A 17623-nucleotide genomic window follows, 5' to 3' on the forward strand; every position below is an offset into this window, starting at 1 on the left:
CTATCCTTAGAAGGTGATCAACAGTAATGTTGATATATAATGATCTGTTTCTTAGAATGGATGCATTTACAGATGGGATTAATTATTAAATCTGTATTTACTCTCCGAATTTTCTCTAATATATATTTCTCTTTAAAGTATTTGCAAGGAAATAATATTATGACCTAAAAATAACATTTATTTTGTCCCATGGTGGAAAAATAATGCTGTTCAATGCGGGGTTACAATATCATAAATAGCATCCACTAAGCTAAAACATGAGATACTGTATATGCTGATATTTATGGTTGGAAGCTTGTCTTGAACAAAAATCAAGTTAGATTCTCAAGCATTTTGAACACTTTAAGGGGACATTTACTACCTGATGTAGTATAGTGTCTTCTTAATTAGTCCAATATACCATTGCTTACAGTATGTCCAAATGTATAATTTGGCTTATTCTCACCACCCCAAATGTAGAAAAAATATAACAAAATCCCTGATGTTCTTTGCTCTTCCCTGCACCTCCAAAACAATTTTATCTTTGCGTGTTGAGCAAGTATCGCTTTTGTCTGCTATGTGCCAACAGAAGATATTTTTGCAAAAGAAAAGATGAAAGCTTAAATTCCACTACTGCAGAATGCCACTTCACTCAAAACCTGCAGGAGGATTTCCCAAGGAACATCATTCCAGAGCTGAACGTGCTCTACTCTTCATAAAAAGCAGTCATTTTCTGCTTGTGAAAAGTTGCCCTGCGCTGTGTTTTTTTTTACAAAACAGATAAACAGGGTTCACTCTAATCCCAAAGGAAAATATTTTGCAGTTAATAGTTGGGAAAAATAGGTGTTAAACGCTCTCCAGTTGCTGGTAGCTGCAGTTCTGATGTCAAGTGGGGACAGGGACTGGATTGTGAATTGGCTGTGCCGGCACTCCATCACGGCATTTTAGCACATGCTTAAATTAAGGCTGCAACTAACCCTGCCCGATTGCCACGGGGCTGTCAAGATGCTCAGTTGTTAGGATTCATTTAAAGTCAGTCTTAACTGATTTTAGGGGACCACAGTCGTCTTGCAAGTACCTGGATAGGATGGTATGCAGAATTCCACCATGATTTCTACCTAAAGATACGTGTAAGTATCATACCAAGCAGATATGCAGAGAGGACACAGCATGGAGAGCTTGTGAGGTATCTGAGCTGTATATTGTTTCATTTTGATACGTGGCTTGCTAAAGAACAAATTGGGCTGAACTACTACTTCTGCTGTTTGAGTGATTTATACATAAAATGATAATTTGATAGATTCACACATACAGCTAAAAAAGCTGCACATTTCTAGAGATGACTTAAGCAGCCTTTTTACCCTTTTAAATTATGAATCTACTGATATCCAAAGCCATTTTTAAATGTAGATACGATGAGACTCAAGTGTTGAAAGCCCCATTGATTCAGGATAGGCAAGAAGCAGCCTCAGGAAGGTGTAAAATAACAGTACCAGAATTACATTACAGGGAAGGAGGTGTAAAACATGTAAAGCTTTTTGAGACAGTAGACTCATTGCTTTAGATATTTGTGTCCAAAAAACTTAGAAAGTTCAAGCATATTTTGATCAGAAAAAAAAAAAAAGGCATGTAACTATTACTTAGGTTTATTTAAAAGGTCATCCATTACCATACTAAGAAATCCACTGGGAAGTTATCCATCAAAAAACCAATGTATTTCGTAAGGTATTCCCAAAATATGGATTCTTAAGGATGGTGATTGTTAAGACCAGTTTCATTTTAGAAAACATTTGAGTACTCCATACTGTGTATTTTGATTTCAAAATCCACCCTCAGTAAGTTGAAATTCAGTGAGAAATCAAAAGAGAAAACAATTTCTGAAGGCAGGAGGGCTGAAAAAACGTGTAACAGTGTTATCCATTTTGATTGTTAAATGTTATTCAAACATTCACATTAAGAAGGAATGCTATATGCTTTCTGAAGACTTGAAGCAAATATCAAGTAACAAATTCAGTAACAGACCTTTGCTTTTAATTACATAGTAGAGACTTGGGGAGTTATTTTTCAGTTTTGGGTAAAATATCCCCCCAAATAAATTGAAATTTCAAACAAATTAAACTTAAAAAAAACATAAATGAACAAAAAAACCCCAAACAAATATGTAGCAGAAATCAGAACTTTTAAAAGCATCTCTGTGTTAGGCAATTAGTACCAATTATTCTTCTACTACATTATACATAGATGCTTTGTTTCATGTATGCTTCTGGTCAAAAATGCAGACAGTATCCAATTAAACCTTGGATATCAAATCACATGTCAAAATGTAGATGATAATATTTATTCCTGAAGTAAATAACTTTAATATGGGTATTATTTTAAACATATTTCATAAAAGCACTAGTCACAAAATCACTTCTGAGAAAAAAAATTAGCAATGAAGGAAACAACAAAGTTGCATTTCTTTTAAAAGAGATTACAGAAAATACTAAGCAGACCTATAGAACTGTGTTCTTTCACCAAGAATGTTATCCCATCCTCTGGCACTGCAGAATTACTCAGGCTCCCCAAAATCACTGCTCTTAATAAGCTTCATTGAGCTGCTATGTGTTGATAAAACCTTTGTAGTAAAATAATTTTCCATCAAAATACACCACACTGTAATGAAGAGCTGTAGGACAGGCTTTAAGAGGCACTGTACTTTCATCTGAAAAGTCTCCTGAAATTCTTTGAACGTTTCCAGGGGATTAATGAGGTATTTTGACAACACACGAGAAACGCCTGGTTTTCAAGACGCCTTATAAGAGGGAAGATTCACATTCTTGGAAATTAAACTGTGTATTTTAAGCCACTAAGAATAACACAATTATTAAAAATTTGGCAGCTCTGAAGAAAAATACCAGCAGATACAGGGAAACACATGGAACCACTGAAGAGCGTCAAACTTGAGTACACACATTTCACAGCGTTTCAACATGACTTAAACACCGATTTTAACAGCTTAATTGAATGTTTCTTATTAAAAGCTATCACAGATAAACTAAAATAAGAACAAGCCAAACTAGCCAGAGTGTAACTAAATCAAAAGCATTACTCTTCGCAAGTTGGGTGGATTAACTGTGCATACGTGCATCACTCTCCTCATCCTTTCAACAGCTGTTATGGTGTTTGGAGGTTTTCAAAACCTTTGGCAATTAGTGGAAGAAAGTATTCTTGCCTTTTTTTTTCTGCCCCCCAAGACATACTAAGTGATACAATTTATGTAAATTTAGAAGAACGTTCATCGCACACAGCAAAATTAGAACAAATAAATTGCTACACCTACTTTTTTTTATATATATATTTTAAAATATTTGTGGGGCATATTCCTGCAAACTAGATGTCCCTTGAATACTTCAAGGCACTGCAACAAGGATATTAGTGTATTAATAAGGGTTCAGTTCTAAAAAGCTTTAGGGAAGAAAGTGGAGCTCTCAAGCCTCACTTCCATAAATACCTCAATATTCCTGAAAACTTTGAGTGCTTAAATCTTTAAAGGTCTACCCTTATTTAAGCAAACTGGGGAAGAAGCATACTGAGGTGGCATTTTGAAAACACTATGTAACCCACTACCTATGAAAATATCCATACAGAGTATTTATATGTACATGTAAGAAATATGATATCTTAGGTGTTTGCAACACTTTCCGTGATACGAGAGAGGAATGGGATCTGCTAATCGGCACCAGGCCTCAAGACATTTTAAGTCTCTCCAAGTACTCTTACACAACAATTTTTTTAAATAATAATTGCCTCTAGAGAGCAAGCAGTTGTACAGGAAAAAGCTGTGTCCTAAACTCTACTTTTTTCAGTCTAGCCTTCAAAAGCTAAATATTTTATGGAGGCGGCATCTTTGTAACGCTTACGGTCGAACGCTTTACTTTCTGGAGTCATGTCTCATCATTCACAAAATCTCATTCAATATCCAGTTTTAAAAACTTGGCTTTCCTAAGGTTTTTCAAGCATTCCCATCAGTGAGTAGGGAAGAGAAAAAAAAAAAACCACAACACCCATATGATCTGTCCCTTCTTTCAGGAATACTAATGTCCTCATTTTTATAGCTGTTCAACTGTACTTTTAAAGTCTGCAGTATATTTACAAACAAAATCAATACCAAGGTTGGGGGGGAGAGGGGCAACCTTTTGTGTCATCATCTTCCCCATCCTCAATCAGGGTCTAGATGTGTTTAAGGGCAAAAATTCCACCCCAATATATTAGTTTTGTTAATCCTTTGCCTATGATCTTGCGTGCCTGGCTAGGGAAATTATGCAAAAAGTAATAAAAGTTCTAATTCAATTTCCATGTTGAGAGAGGGATTTGGAAAAAAAAATAAAAAAATCAGAAGCCATATTCTTTGTGTTTACTAAGAGATATGCACTCCAACATTTAGTGTCATGGAGCTGGAGTTAAAACCAGAAACGGCGGAGATAATTTAGCTGCATGAATGCCTGCTCTTCAGTAAAATGCTGCCAAAATTAAATAGGAATGAAACAGCACTTTGTAGTCATTGGTCGCTCAGCGGGGTTTGCGTAGTTAAAAACCTAAGTGAAAAGGGTGATTGACCTACATTGCAACTAGCTTAGCACAGCTGTACTTTCATATTTTTGCTGCATCCGAGGAAGCTCATTATTTAATACAACCGAGTTACGTGTAATTGTCGGGCTTTCATTTTACACTTCCAGGGGCCAGATATTAATCTCGAACGTGCAGCAGGCACTGCCGTGCATCTGGAGACATCCACGGCCGCCCATGTGCGGGTGAGGCTGAGAGACAGGATCTGCACGCGGTCGCACCTGAAATTAGGAGGCTGCCCAGGGGTAGGAGGACCTCCACAAATATGCAGAAATCAAACGAGCAGATGGAACAGAGAGCAAATCCCTTGGCACCCCAAAGGCAAACGCTCCACTGTTTCCCTATTGTTTTGAGCAGGAGCAGCCCCAGAATGCGCAACCAAAGCACATTTCACACAAGTCATACCTGCGGTTTAAATAAGTAATAACATTCCAGTTAACAACCAGTTTGACATGTTAACAGCCCAAGGGCTGTTAACATAATGACTGGTCATTAATGGCAGTAATGACAGATTTCAAAGGGAATATTGTGCTTGTAAATGGACAGGCTGCCAGTCAGAAGAGAGGACTGAGCAGGATAGGCTGATACATTAAGATGTCACCATACAGCTCTGGAGGGAAAAAAGGGGGAAAAAAAAGTTCTTGCATATTTCACTTACTGTAAATGGACTTGAAATATTGGCGTAAACCTAAGTTCCTTAAATTAAGTCTTCACTTTCTAACCCAAGAGTGTATAAGCAGAAGACAGAAGCCTGCAGGGGAATTATACTCTGCATATCATTTTCACCGAGTGTGTTACTTCTAACATTGAGCCCTTTCTTTACTCAAGTCAGTTCTCATCCTCGTTAACAAAATGGAGTTCATTTCTGCTGCAGCCACCCTAATACCCTTGGTGTCCTACGCCACCACCGAAACCACTGGAGTGCCTCACATGAATCAGATTCCAGGGTAAAGCCTTTCACACCCAAAGCATCTTCCAAGCTCGTTACCTCATTAAAGATTCCTTCCATCCCCTCAATCCCTCCCAATCCAGAGAAAAAGATTTTAATATAGTATAATTAACTAATTTTACCAAAGGAGAGAGCTAAAGCAAAGCGAGTTTTGAAGTTCTGAAGATACGGAGTATTTATAAGAAGCTCAAAGTGGGTACCTCAGGGCTCAACTGCAACACAAGTGCGTGCATCAGGGCTGAGGGAGGGCTTAGTTTTTTTGGCAGGCATCTCTAAATGAAAGATACTGGAAGTATTTTTGCAAGCAGGCAAAGACGCAATCACACAGTTTATGAATTTAAACATGAATGTTAAAGCACCCAAACTGGCTACATTATTGCTTGTAGCATCTGTAGAATGGCTCTCTTATTGAAAGGCATAATGAACACTGAGAGACAAGTTAATAAGCAATTTTACTCTTTATAGTATTGTTCAAGCCCCATATCCTCTAGAGGGCACCACATAAATTAATAGGAAGCCAGAACTGTTTTATACGTAGCAAAGATTCCCTTTATGGTTAAAAAGAAAAAAACCCAAAAAACTAAGAGGATAGTATGAAACCATAATCAAACCCTAATCTGATCATTAGTACAATGCAATTTGTTCCTTAAATTTATATCAAGTGTGTTGCTAAATGTGAAAGCTTATTTGACTACAAAGCTAAAGAAAATTTAACTAGTTTCTACATTAGCATTAAAAAGATCACTTTTATAGGTTCACTGCATAACTAAGTAGATAAGATGCAATGAGGCAAATGACTATCTGCAATTACCTTAAGTGCATCAGTTTGAAGTTTAGTGTAAATACCTAGTTTAAATCTATGCACTCAAAAGTATTACTAAAAAAAAAAAAAAGTTTGTGACAAAAGAGCTTCATTAAGACTTGATAAATCAAGAGACAAAAACCAGAAACATCTTAAAACCGACTACAGAATTTCTCATGTATCCTGGTTTCACTGGTACAAAATGAAAGGTGTTGTTTCTGAAGAAATGACTGAAACACCAATCTTGAATGTGGTCATGACAGATAAAAGAAATACAGTCTCCTTTCTCTGAATTGCTTAGCATGAATTTTAACAATCTATTAGCAAAATATTTACTCCTGTTAAACCTTCAAAGACCAGAGACCAACAGTGTGTATATGTGCATCTGTGTTGGGGAAATGCTTTGCTCATATCTCCACTACTAGATAATTTTGGTTTTGATTTTAAACATTTGATTTTAAAACATTAGATCAGCTACGCTAGCACTTGGGAGATTCAGTAAGTTCAAAGTCTCCAGTAAATTTGGAACTCAGATCAAACACCCAGAGCAGAGTTTTGTCGCTCCTGCAGGCGTTTGTTGTATAAGGATTCTTAAAATGAGTTTTAAAAATTGGGATGCTACTTCCCCCCTGCCCCAGAAAGCTGTTCCAACCCTTCTCTATACACGTTCACTTTAAGATCACAAGGGACCCAGGTTCACATATAACAATTCCTTTCTGTTCCCAACAGTTTTTAAAAGTGGGGTTTTATTACGTACTACTTTGGCAGCTTTAACACAATGGCCTTAAGATGCAGACTCTACACTAAATTCTCTGCACTCTTTTGTGGGTTCAGTTCAGAGCTTTAAGAGGTAGCAGAGTACTTTTACCACTAAGCAATCTAAGCCCATGTCTGAAGAAGCTGATCTGCCCTTGCAGCCCCAGCTCAACAAATGCACAGCACGTTTGTGAAGGTTTTTGTTCCACTCTAGACAAAAAGAGATTGTTACCGTGGACAGCCAGAGTACCAACAGTTAATGCTTTAGTCTTGATTCCTGTTCCAACCTACCCATGCTGTAGAATTTGGGAACTGATCAGTGTGTGGGAACCTTCTATTTGGCACCTGTACTTAAGCTGAACTTGTAAGCTAACACATTCAAAAAGAATTTTAATTTTTCCCCAATGTATTACTGACTTCAACGTCCCTTTAAAAGGAAAAGGTTTCTCTAAAGGGGCAGGGGAAATATTCCCAGAAGTTCACCTTAGCCTGGAGCAGCTAGTCTCATTAGTCCCCCTCTACAGGGAATGGAGGAGAGGTACTACTATGGGAAATAGGTGCTCAGAATCACCCCAGAGGAGCCTTTTCTCTCTATTTACTGTTAAGAGCCCAGGGAGACTAAACTTGCTGATTAAACTTGGCTCCTGCAAAGTAGCCCTATTTATTGACATGTGCTCTGCAGATAAACTAACCTGGTGCTGATCATCAGTACTTTGCTATGAGTTATTCCTCAGATACTTTTGAGGATGTGGGTCCACAAGCAAACAAGGCGACAGAAAATCAGGTGACAATTTGCTGCAAGTGGCAACAGGTCAGCCAGCATCCCACCCAGGACATGAAGTTAAGTTAAATGAGCAAAGTGGATTGGAGCTTACTAGACACATGATTTTTAAGCACAGGGAAGATAGCTGGTCATCTTGGTCCAGCTGCTAACAGCTGAAGGGCAACGTTCAAAAAAGCTTTGAGAGCCACAAATGAAACCCCTTTGCAAACAAAGCGAAGACAGGTGAAACACTCCTCACTGACAGAGTTCAAACCCTGCACTGAAGGTGGGTGAAAACCACACATGTGGTTTCAGGCTGATATACCTGGCCACCACTGTGCTGCCAGGAGGAGGAGGAGGAGACCACTGTCTCCCCAGGAGCACAGTGCTGTGGGAATCATGGAGGGATTTACTCTCTTCTGCATGAGAGCACAGGACACCAGTACTGGCATCAGAAACCTGGCAGCCTCTGGCACAACCTAGTTACACGTGCTTTCTGATTCAGATTTTAATTTTGTCTCCGTGTTTCAGTATTTGTTTCCTCATCCTCCACACATACTCCAGCCTTGCAGCCCTCGAGCGCCGCTTACGCAACACCAGCTACGTAGGAAGGACTGAACAGATTTTCCAAGTTTGCCGGCGAACGGAAGAAGGACGTGACCTACCTCAGATAGTCTCTGCGACAAAGGATAAGGTTGGCTTTGGTGTACAAGGTAGAGCCCACCTCCCCCAGGCGACAGTCACAGCAGGCACATTTCAGGCAGTCCTCATGCCAATATTTGTCCAGGGCCTTTAGAAGATATCGGTCTTTAATCTTACGGTTGCAGCCAGCACAACCTTTCGGCTTGGTGTCTGGCTGGACTGAGAGCATTTGTATACCTGAAACACAATAAGACAAGGGTGAAAATAGATATTCTCTGAAGAAGAAAAACTCTTGCTCTTTTCTTCCTCCATCTCGCTGCTCCCCCTACGCCCCCTTCATTTAAAAGGCAACAGCGTAGATAGGATAAAATAACATAGATAGTCCACAGCAAGCTGAAAACAATGCTAAGATAAATTTGAGAGCAGAAACTTCCATTACTCTAAGTTCCACAGCTTCTCTTTAACACCTCATTTACCTGGTCTCTTTGCTGAAAAGAAATAAGATTAAAAAAATTAAAATGAAATATTAAAAAAGTTCGGTTGAAAAGTCATCCACTTTCAGCCAAAGTATCCAATATGTAGCAACACAAAATTCAAATAAACAGCATATCTATGATGGCAAACACAGCTAAATCCACATATTTGGACTTATTTTCACTATCTTTATAAATATAAAACCACTCCAGATTCTAAAGAAGAAAGGACTGAAGATTTTAGAGGCACAGGGACAGAGTTTCGGGGAGGTTTGACATAGAAATTTTGATGCTGGTGGGGGGATGTTTTATTTTTTTAAGATTTCAAGTCTTATTAGAAACATTAACGAAGTGATGAGATTTCCAGGCACATCAGTAGCAGCCTTGTATTTACAACTTGCAGTGTAAAGACCTTCTGAAAAATCTGATTTTAAATAACCTGCATGAAGTCGGAGAGTTTCTAGTTCGTCAAGAAAAAAAAAATTAAAAATAATAATAATTAAAAAACCAGCAAAACCAAGCAAATAAAAAAACCCCAAAAATCCCCAAGCAAAAAAACCCCACTATCCCACTTTCCAATCCCAATTTTAGCCAACAGTTGGTTTGGTACAGGGAGTACAGTAGTGTCCATTAAGTATATATACATCTTTTGATGTAACAGCAGAGAGCATTTAAAAAAAAAAATTCAAACACCCGAAACATTGTTCAATAGACAGAACTGGTAAAAGTGAAACACAGTTAGTTGAGCTGTGTTACTCAGAGCAACACAGCCAGCTTCTAGGGATCTATTCAAAAATCAATTGCCCTCAGTTTTACAGCAAATGGGGAGAGGTCACTGCCCCAAAGTGCTTACAGACTGGTCTTTCCCGGTTAGTTGCATGAACTCCCATCCCATTGCACTCAGAGCAATTCTCTGAAAGTTACTTCTTAGAATAAGCAAAATCATAGCCCTGTGGATATTTTATTGGACATAAAACAGGCACCTGAGAGAAGGGAAGAACCGACAAGCTGTTTGACTATTAGGTTATCTCACTGTTTTAAAGCCAGAGACGTAACTTAAAAAAGATACTGTTCATTAGCATGTATCTGAATATTACAATCAGAATTTGTCAAGACTGGGGAACAAATGCTGTTGCCAACAAGCAAATCCTACTCCATCATTCAGGGTATGGAACCCTGTTATCATGCAGAGACTGGGAAAAGTCATAAAGTCTCACAACAAAGAAAAGCAAATTCAAGAGCTCCTCATCAAGAATGCTCTACTACCTACTGTTAAGAAAGGTTTACAGTCCCAGCTCCTGTCAGCAGACTTTGGCTGGTGCTGTAACACACCACTACAGACAGGCAGGCTCAGGGAGCTAGAACAGGAACAACTTGGGGGTTGGGTTTTGTTTTGTTTGCTTGCTTTTTTTAAAAGCTCTCCCAGGAAAAAAAAACCACGAAAGCCAGCGTAACCTTCGTGGCAATGGTAGAGTGTGCCTTTGTGGATATTAACGCTTCAAAGACAAGAGGCTAAATACTGTGCCAGCTGAGGCATCCCAGGGATCTCCACACGGGCACGCACAGAACACAGGGAATCCATGTGGACCGCAGCGACTCTAGAGCCCGTTAAGTGACTTTCCAGCGTTCCCAAGCTGAACTCCTAAGTTCCACCTGCAAAGCTGATCACTGAATTAAAACCAGTGATTCTTATTGCAACCTGCAAGCACAGCAGCCTCACTCCCCTCTTTGCAGTGCCATCTATTACACATCTTGGAGCGACACACAGATCTGTTGGATTCGCTGTTGGGTTGTGTCAGACAGTTCTGTGAATGGGAACCCAAAGTACCGTGGCAGTGCTGCTGCATAACATCTAAAGCTCGTGACAAAAGTGTAAGGTCTGTATTTTTCTATCCAGAAGCATAAAAATGGTCATTGCTGCCTTCCCACTACTCCCCAGCTGACGCTGCTGTCACAGCTCCTACACCACTTACAGACTCCCAAAATCTGTTTTTTCAGTCGCAAGGGGGAGGATGAGATCCAGCGACCTGCACAGGACTCCACTGAGAGTCTGTGGCAAATCTGGGAATGAATACACACATCTCCTCTTGAGAAAGCACCATGAAACAAAGGCTGAGCCTTTACTGTATTTTCAGTTGACAGCTGACTCCCCTTAATCCAGGGTACATACATAAAGCACCAAAATAACATGACTGCAAATGACTAAAAGCAATGAAAACATCAGAGATTTTTGGTAAGAAACCTATACCAGACTGTAAAGAGAAGTCCTGCTGAAACTCTAATATCATCACCTGGTCAAAAAGCCTTAATCTGCAGTGTTGCTTATCACAGTAATGTATATCCACAACAACAGGCTTATCCCCAGTCCCTCTCTTTGGCCATGTAAAGGACAAATGCATAAAATCAGCCACAATTTGTATAAACTTCTTGGAACTCTGTAAAAAGTTCAGAAGCATGAAGGGCTGTTCTAGGACTTTAATCTTTAGCTCGAGGGAAACCAGAATAAACTAGGAGTTAACACAGTTAAAGGCTTTAAAGAAAAAATCTTAATGTAAAAATTTTGTTGCCTGATAAGGAAGCGGGTTAGAGAGTGGAAGCTGACAGTCTCTGATCCAGGCTGATCTGTCCTGCACTGTCTGAAGGGAACAAGATGCCACAGAAACACAGCCAAACAAGTGAATATCTGAGCAGATTGCAGTAATCAAGCCTGATAATTCCCAAGGTATACGCTGCAAACATGAGGTTATTGTATTACAAAGAAAACTGCAGCTTGCATATACCCTGCACAGCTTTTGAGATATTTGCTACATGAGGAAAGTAGACAGAGCCTTGTCATTCATGTTGGTCAGCCCAAATCTTTCTTGTAGAGACAAGTGGAAAGGGTCAGACACCCCACGGAAGTAATGTTTGCAATCCTGCATGTCTGTTTTCCTGAGGCAGAGAGAGAAGGTGGTGCTGACATCCCACTGGTAGCATGTTCAGATTAGGGATTCAATCTGCAGCAGCTTTTGGAGGGAAGGAATGCTTTTCTCCTCTGATAGATCTGATCTTTTTGCACTTTACTTGCAATGAAGCTGCTTCTATTTTAATAAAGTAAAAAAAAATAAATCCCCAAACTACTGCTCACCATAAAAAAAGTTACTCTTTTTTTGAAGCATAGAAAGGTTCTAAACAAAATGAAGTCATGAAGTGCTTGACATATCTCCAAATTTGCAAAAGTCCTTTTCTTCACATGCCCTGTTTAAATCACTTAATTTTGATAACAGAACATTTTATTACATTTTTTTCTGTACTGTATGAACAGATCACCTCACAGACCATCTCTCTTCCCTTTAACATTCCCATAAGATCTCCAATGCAGTTGTACTTTTCAGATATGCACTCGTGTATTTTTAGCTCTCTCTTAATTTGGCAATAAGAATACCTGCAGCTTTCTGTCAGCCAGCTTTTCACAGGCTGCCATTTAAGTACTCATTTATTTCTTAGGACACAGGAAGGACCCTTTCAGAGGCTGACAGCACCCAAAAAACCACTGAAACTGCTCCCCGCAGAAATGTCAGGTAGCAGTACACAGCACTGCTGCCTGTTTGCCCTCCTCTCCCCCTCCCTCAGGAAAGCAGAGCTTATGGAGCACTTTCAAGACATCATACTACACCCAGGCTGTAAAAAAAAAAAAAGAAACAAAAAAAAAAGAAAATCAAACCCAGCTTTCCCTTCAGTTCTGCAGAGTCCTACCAATGCTCTGCATCACAGAGCAGATCTGTTCTCAGAACAGAGAAATTTCAGTGCCTAGTCTGTCACTGTCAAACAAACCCTTTTTATTTCACCCCAATATGCTTTCAAGGGCTTCCTGTATCCTTCCCTCCATCCCCTCTCTTCCTCCACCTCCAGTCCCCAAGATACTGCACATAAACTGCAGAGCTGTGTCAGGAATAAGACTTCTTCATCCCCATCCAGCACCTTTAGGATTTCTGAAGGGAGAACTTAACAACCTGACTTGCAGGTTTTCAGGATTTCTTTCCATCTCTCCAAATAAGTTCGATGCAATGGACTCCCATCCCTGTTTATTGTTATTACAGTATGTTGAAACACTGTCAATTGATTTGTAAGTATGATTTCATAATAAAGAGGAAAGGATAGGCTCCTGAAGAAAAGCAGAGAAACAAAAATCCGTTTCACTCAAATCATCACCCTCCTCAGAAATGAAAGGGAGTGAAGATTTCACATAATGAACCGTATTTTGTTAGTGATTTAGAAGCATCTGTAAGCAGGATTAGTCCCTGATGGTGCCGAGTGTGGCACAAGACACACAGAACTCAGTCTCTGATTTGCGGTACAGACGGGTTTTGGGAGGAAGAGTTAGATATCATTATGCGCTGGATCACTTACAAACTTTTAAAGATCACTCTTCCCCCCTTTCTCGGAGGCATGCATGCACTTCTACCAAAGACCGTAGTACATACAGCAAGAAAGGAAAACTTGCTTCTATTTAGAAAAACAATAAAATCAGTTTGCAGCAAATTTAGTATTGCTGCATCAGTCTTTAGAAGACAGCAAACTGACAGAAAACATGCAGTCAAGGAGAGAGTTAGAGGGCTAGTGAAGATAAAAAGAATACTTTTCTGATGCTTTCCCACTTTGTAGCTTCATTCTACAAGCATTCAGAGCGCCAATAATTTAGGACAATACACACAGAGACTTAAAAGAAAAAAAGTAAAGGTTTCAGAAGCTAAGAAACATTTCAGAACTCGCATGTAGCACATCAGGAGTCGTAACTAGTTTTAGATTGGCATGTAAATTGTTCTGTGGAAAATTCTTATTGCCTCCGAGACCCTGCTATTCTGAGTTATTTGACAGTTTAAGGGAAATCATAATTAAAAAAAGAGACATAAATAATAGCCTGTGCAGTGTGGTGCACAGAAATAAGTGGAACCATTTCATTTAAACTCTGGTGAGCTTTTAATTGCCTGGATTGCATTGTGAACCAGCCTAACGGTTGATTGCCTCCATTATGCTCTCTTGTTCTGTGCCATTCATCCGCACAGTCTCAGCTTCTGTAGTTAACACAACAAAGTAACCGCAACTCCATAACACTCGGGGTTTTTTAAAAAAAATAAAAGTAAGGATTTTAGTGCTTTGAATATAGTCTCTTCTGTATACTTTTCAGTTAATTTTCCATGATATATAACTAAACTTCCCCTCCTGCCCCTTCTTCTACAGAGGAATCTGCTTTTTGCTCTATTTTTTGATTTTTTTTCTTTTTTTTTTTTTTTAAATAAAGGACATGGATTGGAAAGGGGGAGATGGAAAAAAAAGAAAAGAAAGGGGAAGAGGTTAGGCAAAAAATAAAAATGGGAATGCAGTCCCACAGCTGGGAGCAGTGATACAGATTAAAAGAATTTGGCCAACATGGCTAGTCGATTGCCAAGAGACACCAAACAAAAGATTTCTCTTCTTCTTTCCCCTTCTCTTTTTGAAAGCTAGATTGGGCCTAAAAGCTTGTTTCTCTCTGTTCACTGGCCCAGAGCATCCCTGCAGGCTGTAGCCCCCTAAGGGACAACACGGCAAATAGATGTACCCAGATCTCAGGGACCGGAGCTGCTTAGCTATGTTCCTACCCCTGGCGTGTCCCCCCATCTCTCTCCCCCAGCCAACCCCCTCCTCCTCCTTTTTTTAGAGCAGTGGTGCTGGGAACCAATTTGATTCTCTTTTTCTCCAATGCAGCTGCAAGGCTCAGAGATACTGACATTTTTCCACTCTTATCAGTTTAATTACAGTTACCATGGCAGCAAAGTGCTAGTGCTTGGCAAAGGCCAACAAGAGATTTGCAAGACTGAGTTCAATTTTGATGCAGCTCACATGCAAAATAAAAAAAATAAATAAGAAACATATACTCCACAACAAAGAATCCCTTTTTGGAGTTAGACGCTCAAGCCTTTTATGCCAATTCCTTCCCGAGCATCACAAGGATGGGGAGAGGGAGGTGTCGGGGAAAGCACGTCCCGATGTTTGTTGCACCGAGCAAAACGAATTGGTTTAAAGAGCGGTCCTACGGAGCTGTCCTAGGAAGAGGTATTTTGCGTCTCTTCAGAGCACACGCCGACACAGCCGCTCGCTACGGCAGCGCATTGAGGATGGAAAGGGAAGGAGGACCCCCCGCCTCCCCCCGGGAGCGCACCCGCTGCGCTCGCTGCGCGCCAGCGCCGGGGACCGCCGCCTTACCAAAACTTTTCTCCTTTTTCTGCATGAGTTGATTTACGGGCGCCTGGAGAGCTCCTTCTCATTGAAGCACCAAATCCCGGCAAAAGTAGCAAGTGCTTCCTCGGCTCGGGTCAAGTGAGCGGGAGCGCGGCGCGCCGCAGCGGGGGCGGGGGGCGGCGGGGATGGGGATGGGGATGGGGATGGGAATAGGGCGGGGGGGGGGGGGGACGGGGACGGCACACCCGGAGCCGCCGGCCCCGCACGGCGATGGCGAGCGACAAAGCCACATGCTCCCCTAACTCTGCCCGTAAGCCTATAATCCCAGCGGTCTCTTAGCTTTGTTGTAACAAATGGGTTTGATTAAACTGTCACATGCGGCGTTCGCATACCGTATCGCGCTCGGTGCGAAGGGAGAGCGGGAAGGGGGGGGGAAGAGGGAAAAAAAAGAGGAATGCTCGCAGACAGAAGCGCTGCTTCATAACGCCAGCCTGGCTGCCCTTCCCTCCCGCCGGTCCGGGAGGCGGAGGATGCGTGAGCACGGACCCCGCGGCCGGAGCGCGTCCCCACCGCCCCCGGCCCGCTCTGCGCCCCCCGGGGCTCCCCGCCCCGCTCCTGCCTCCTCTCTGCCCAAAGGGTTAACCCTGCACCGAACCAGTTGCAAATTAAACTGCTGTACGGGGAGGCTTGTGGATTAAAGCCGGGGAGTGGGAAATTAACCGACTCCCTTGATAATTGAGAGCACGTTTCGAGAAGCTCTGGAAGAAGCAAGAATAATAATAACAATAATAACGGGGAGGGGGGTGGTGGTGGGGCTGCAATTCATTGTTAACTTTGACTGCTATTCCTCGAGACATACAGTCGGATGGGTTTCGCTCAGCATCCTCCGCTTGCATGTATTTCATGTCTCATCATAAAAATAATGAAGCCTCACATGATTTAAACAAAACAGTCTCAGCAGAGCTGCAGCTTGAGTGAAAGTTGCAGTGCAGAGATGTGTGTGTGTGTATTGCAGCCCCGGCTTATGACTCAGAGAGAGAGGGAGAGAGAGAGAGTGATGCAGACACACATACACAAATGACCCAAAGCTTATGTACACAGTTGCCTCACTTACCTTCTCAATTAAGCGATACAGGGGAGGCAGTTCAATAAGCACAGTGGCTGCTTTGTAGCTCTTCTCCTTGGAAAAGGTCAAAAAGAAGCATTGTTTGGGGAAAAAAATAAAGAGGGGGTGGGAGAGATGGGGAGGGAGATCGCTATTCTTTAAGTTTAAAATAATGAGGTCCTCAAGGATCCGCCAAGTAATTGTGTTGACCGCATCCGAGCTACAGGTGTCCTCCTTTTAGTATCTTGCAGTCCAAGGCTGTCTGTCTCCGTCCTGGCTGAAGACAACTTACCTAAAGCAGCGTGTGAGGAGCCGAGTTGAATGAAGTCAGGGCTTTATCAGCTGCAAAATGCAATCCCTTACCAGCCAGACATAATACAGCAAAAGAAAAGGTCACTCAGTTATTACTGAGCCAGCAGAGCCCAGACAGCTCTTGTGGAAGACCACAGAGAAGCAGCTCCCTTCCGATTTAAGGCTATTTACCTCTCTCCCCCTCCACCCACCCACCCACCCTGCCTCTCCCCCCTCCCCCCTCCCAACTCCCCCTTTCTCTCTCTCTCCCTCTCTCTCTCCCTCTCGCTTTCTCTCTCGTTCTGCAGCTCGCTCAAGTACAGCCGCCCTCGGAAAGTGCAAAGCAGCCAGGAGACAGATTGGGCTTTGTTGGTAATTTCCCATGGTGAAAATTTACAAGCCTGCAAGTGCAGTCAGCAAAACCACATGCATATGCTAGACACAAACACCAGGGACACACACACACGAACACACAAGTGACCTCTACTGAAGCGGCTCAGGATCACCTTCCCACAGAGTGCTCCAGAAGCAGACCCGAGGAAACAGGGGAACGTCGCGCCCCCCCCCCCCCCCCACCATCACTCCTCCCAAAATACTTTGCTTAAACAAAACCATAAGTTGCCCACGCAAAAAAAAAAAAAAAAAAAAAAAAAAAAAAAAAAAAAAAAGCAAGATGCATATCTCTCTATTAATGAGTAATGAGAAAAATCCCTGAAGGTGAAAACTTTGCCTCTCTCCGTGCTTAGATCTGAGCTGCTCAGAAAGCAGTGGAAACTCCGGCGTGAAAGTTTCCCGCTCCTCGGCGCGGTCCCCAGCCCGGCCACCCCCCGGGCCCCGCTTGCCACATGTCACCCCCCTCACTGCACTATTGACGCTGAGTGCTGAAGGAAGCCAAGCAGTCTCCCCCCTACAGCATCCTCGTCCCAGGAGCTGAAGACAGATCCTTATTCTCTCTACCTAGTGCTGGAGGGGGGAAAAAATAGACACGGGGGTGTTATAGGTGTTGAACACCCTTGACCACGAGACAGACAGACATGCAAACACACAAGAGGTAGAG

General features: G+C 41.7%; 1 protein-coding gene across 5 annotated transcripts in view; it reads right to left on the reverse strand.

Annotated features, from left to right (window-relative positions):
- Positions 1-17623, reverse strand: part of LMO3 (LIM domain only 3) — a 64713-nt gene that overhangs the window by 44855 nt on the left and 2235 nt on the right. Inside the window, exons 1-3 of one of the 5 annotated variants that reach the window (XM_064654382.1) lie at positions 16568-16754; positions 16285-16350; positions 8523-8736 (exon numbers count right to left, since the gene is read on the reverse strand). In XM_064654382.1, the coding sequence (XP_064510452.1) occupies positions 8523-8728 (206 nt within the window). In that variant the 5' untranslated portion in view covers positions 8729-8736; positions 16285-16350; positions 16568-16754. Of the gene's footprint in view, positions 1-8522; positions 8737-15194; positions 15423-16284; positions 16755-17623 lie in introns of those variants that run through there. The other 4 variants (XM_064654383.1, XM_064654381.1, XM_064654380.1 and 1 more) reach the window with 4 other exon arrangements.

The sequence above is a fragment of the Pseudopipra pipra genome, chromosome 5 (genome assembly GCF_036250125.1).
Source record: "Pseudopipra pipra isolate bDixPip1 chromosome 5, bDixPip1.hap1, whole genome shotgun sequence".
Classification (NCBI taxonomy): Eukaryota; Metazoa; Chordata; class Aves; order Passeriformes; family Pipridae; genus Pseudopipra; species Pseudopipra pipra.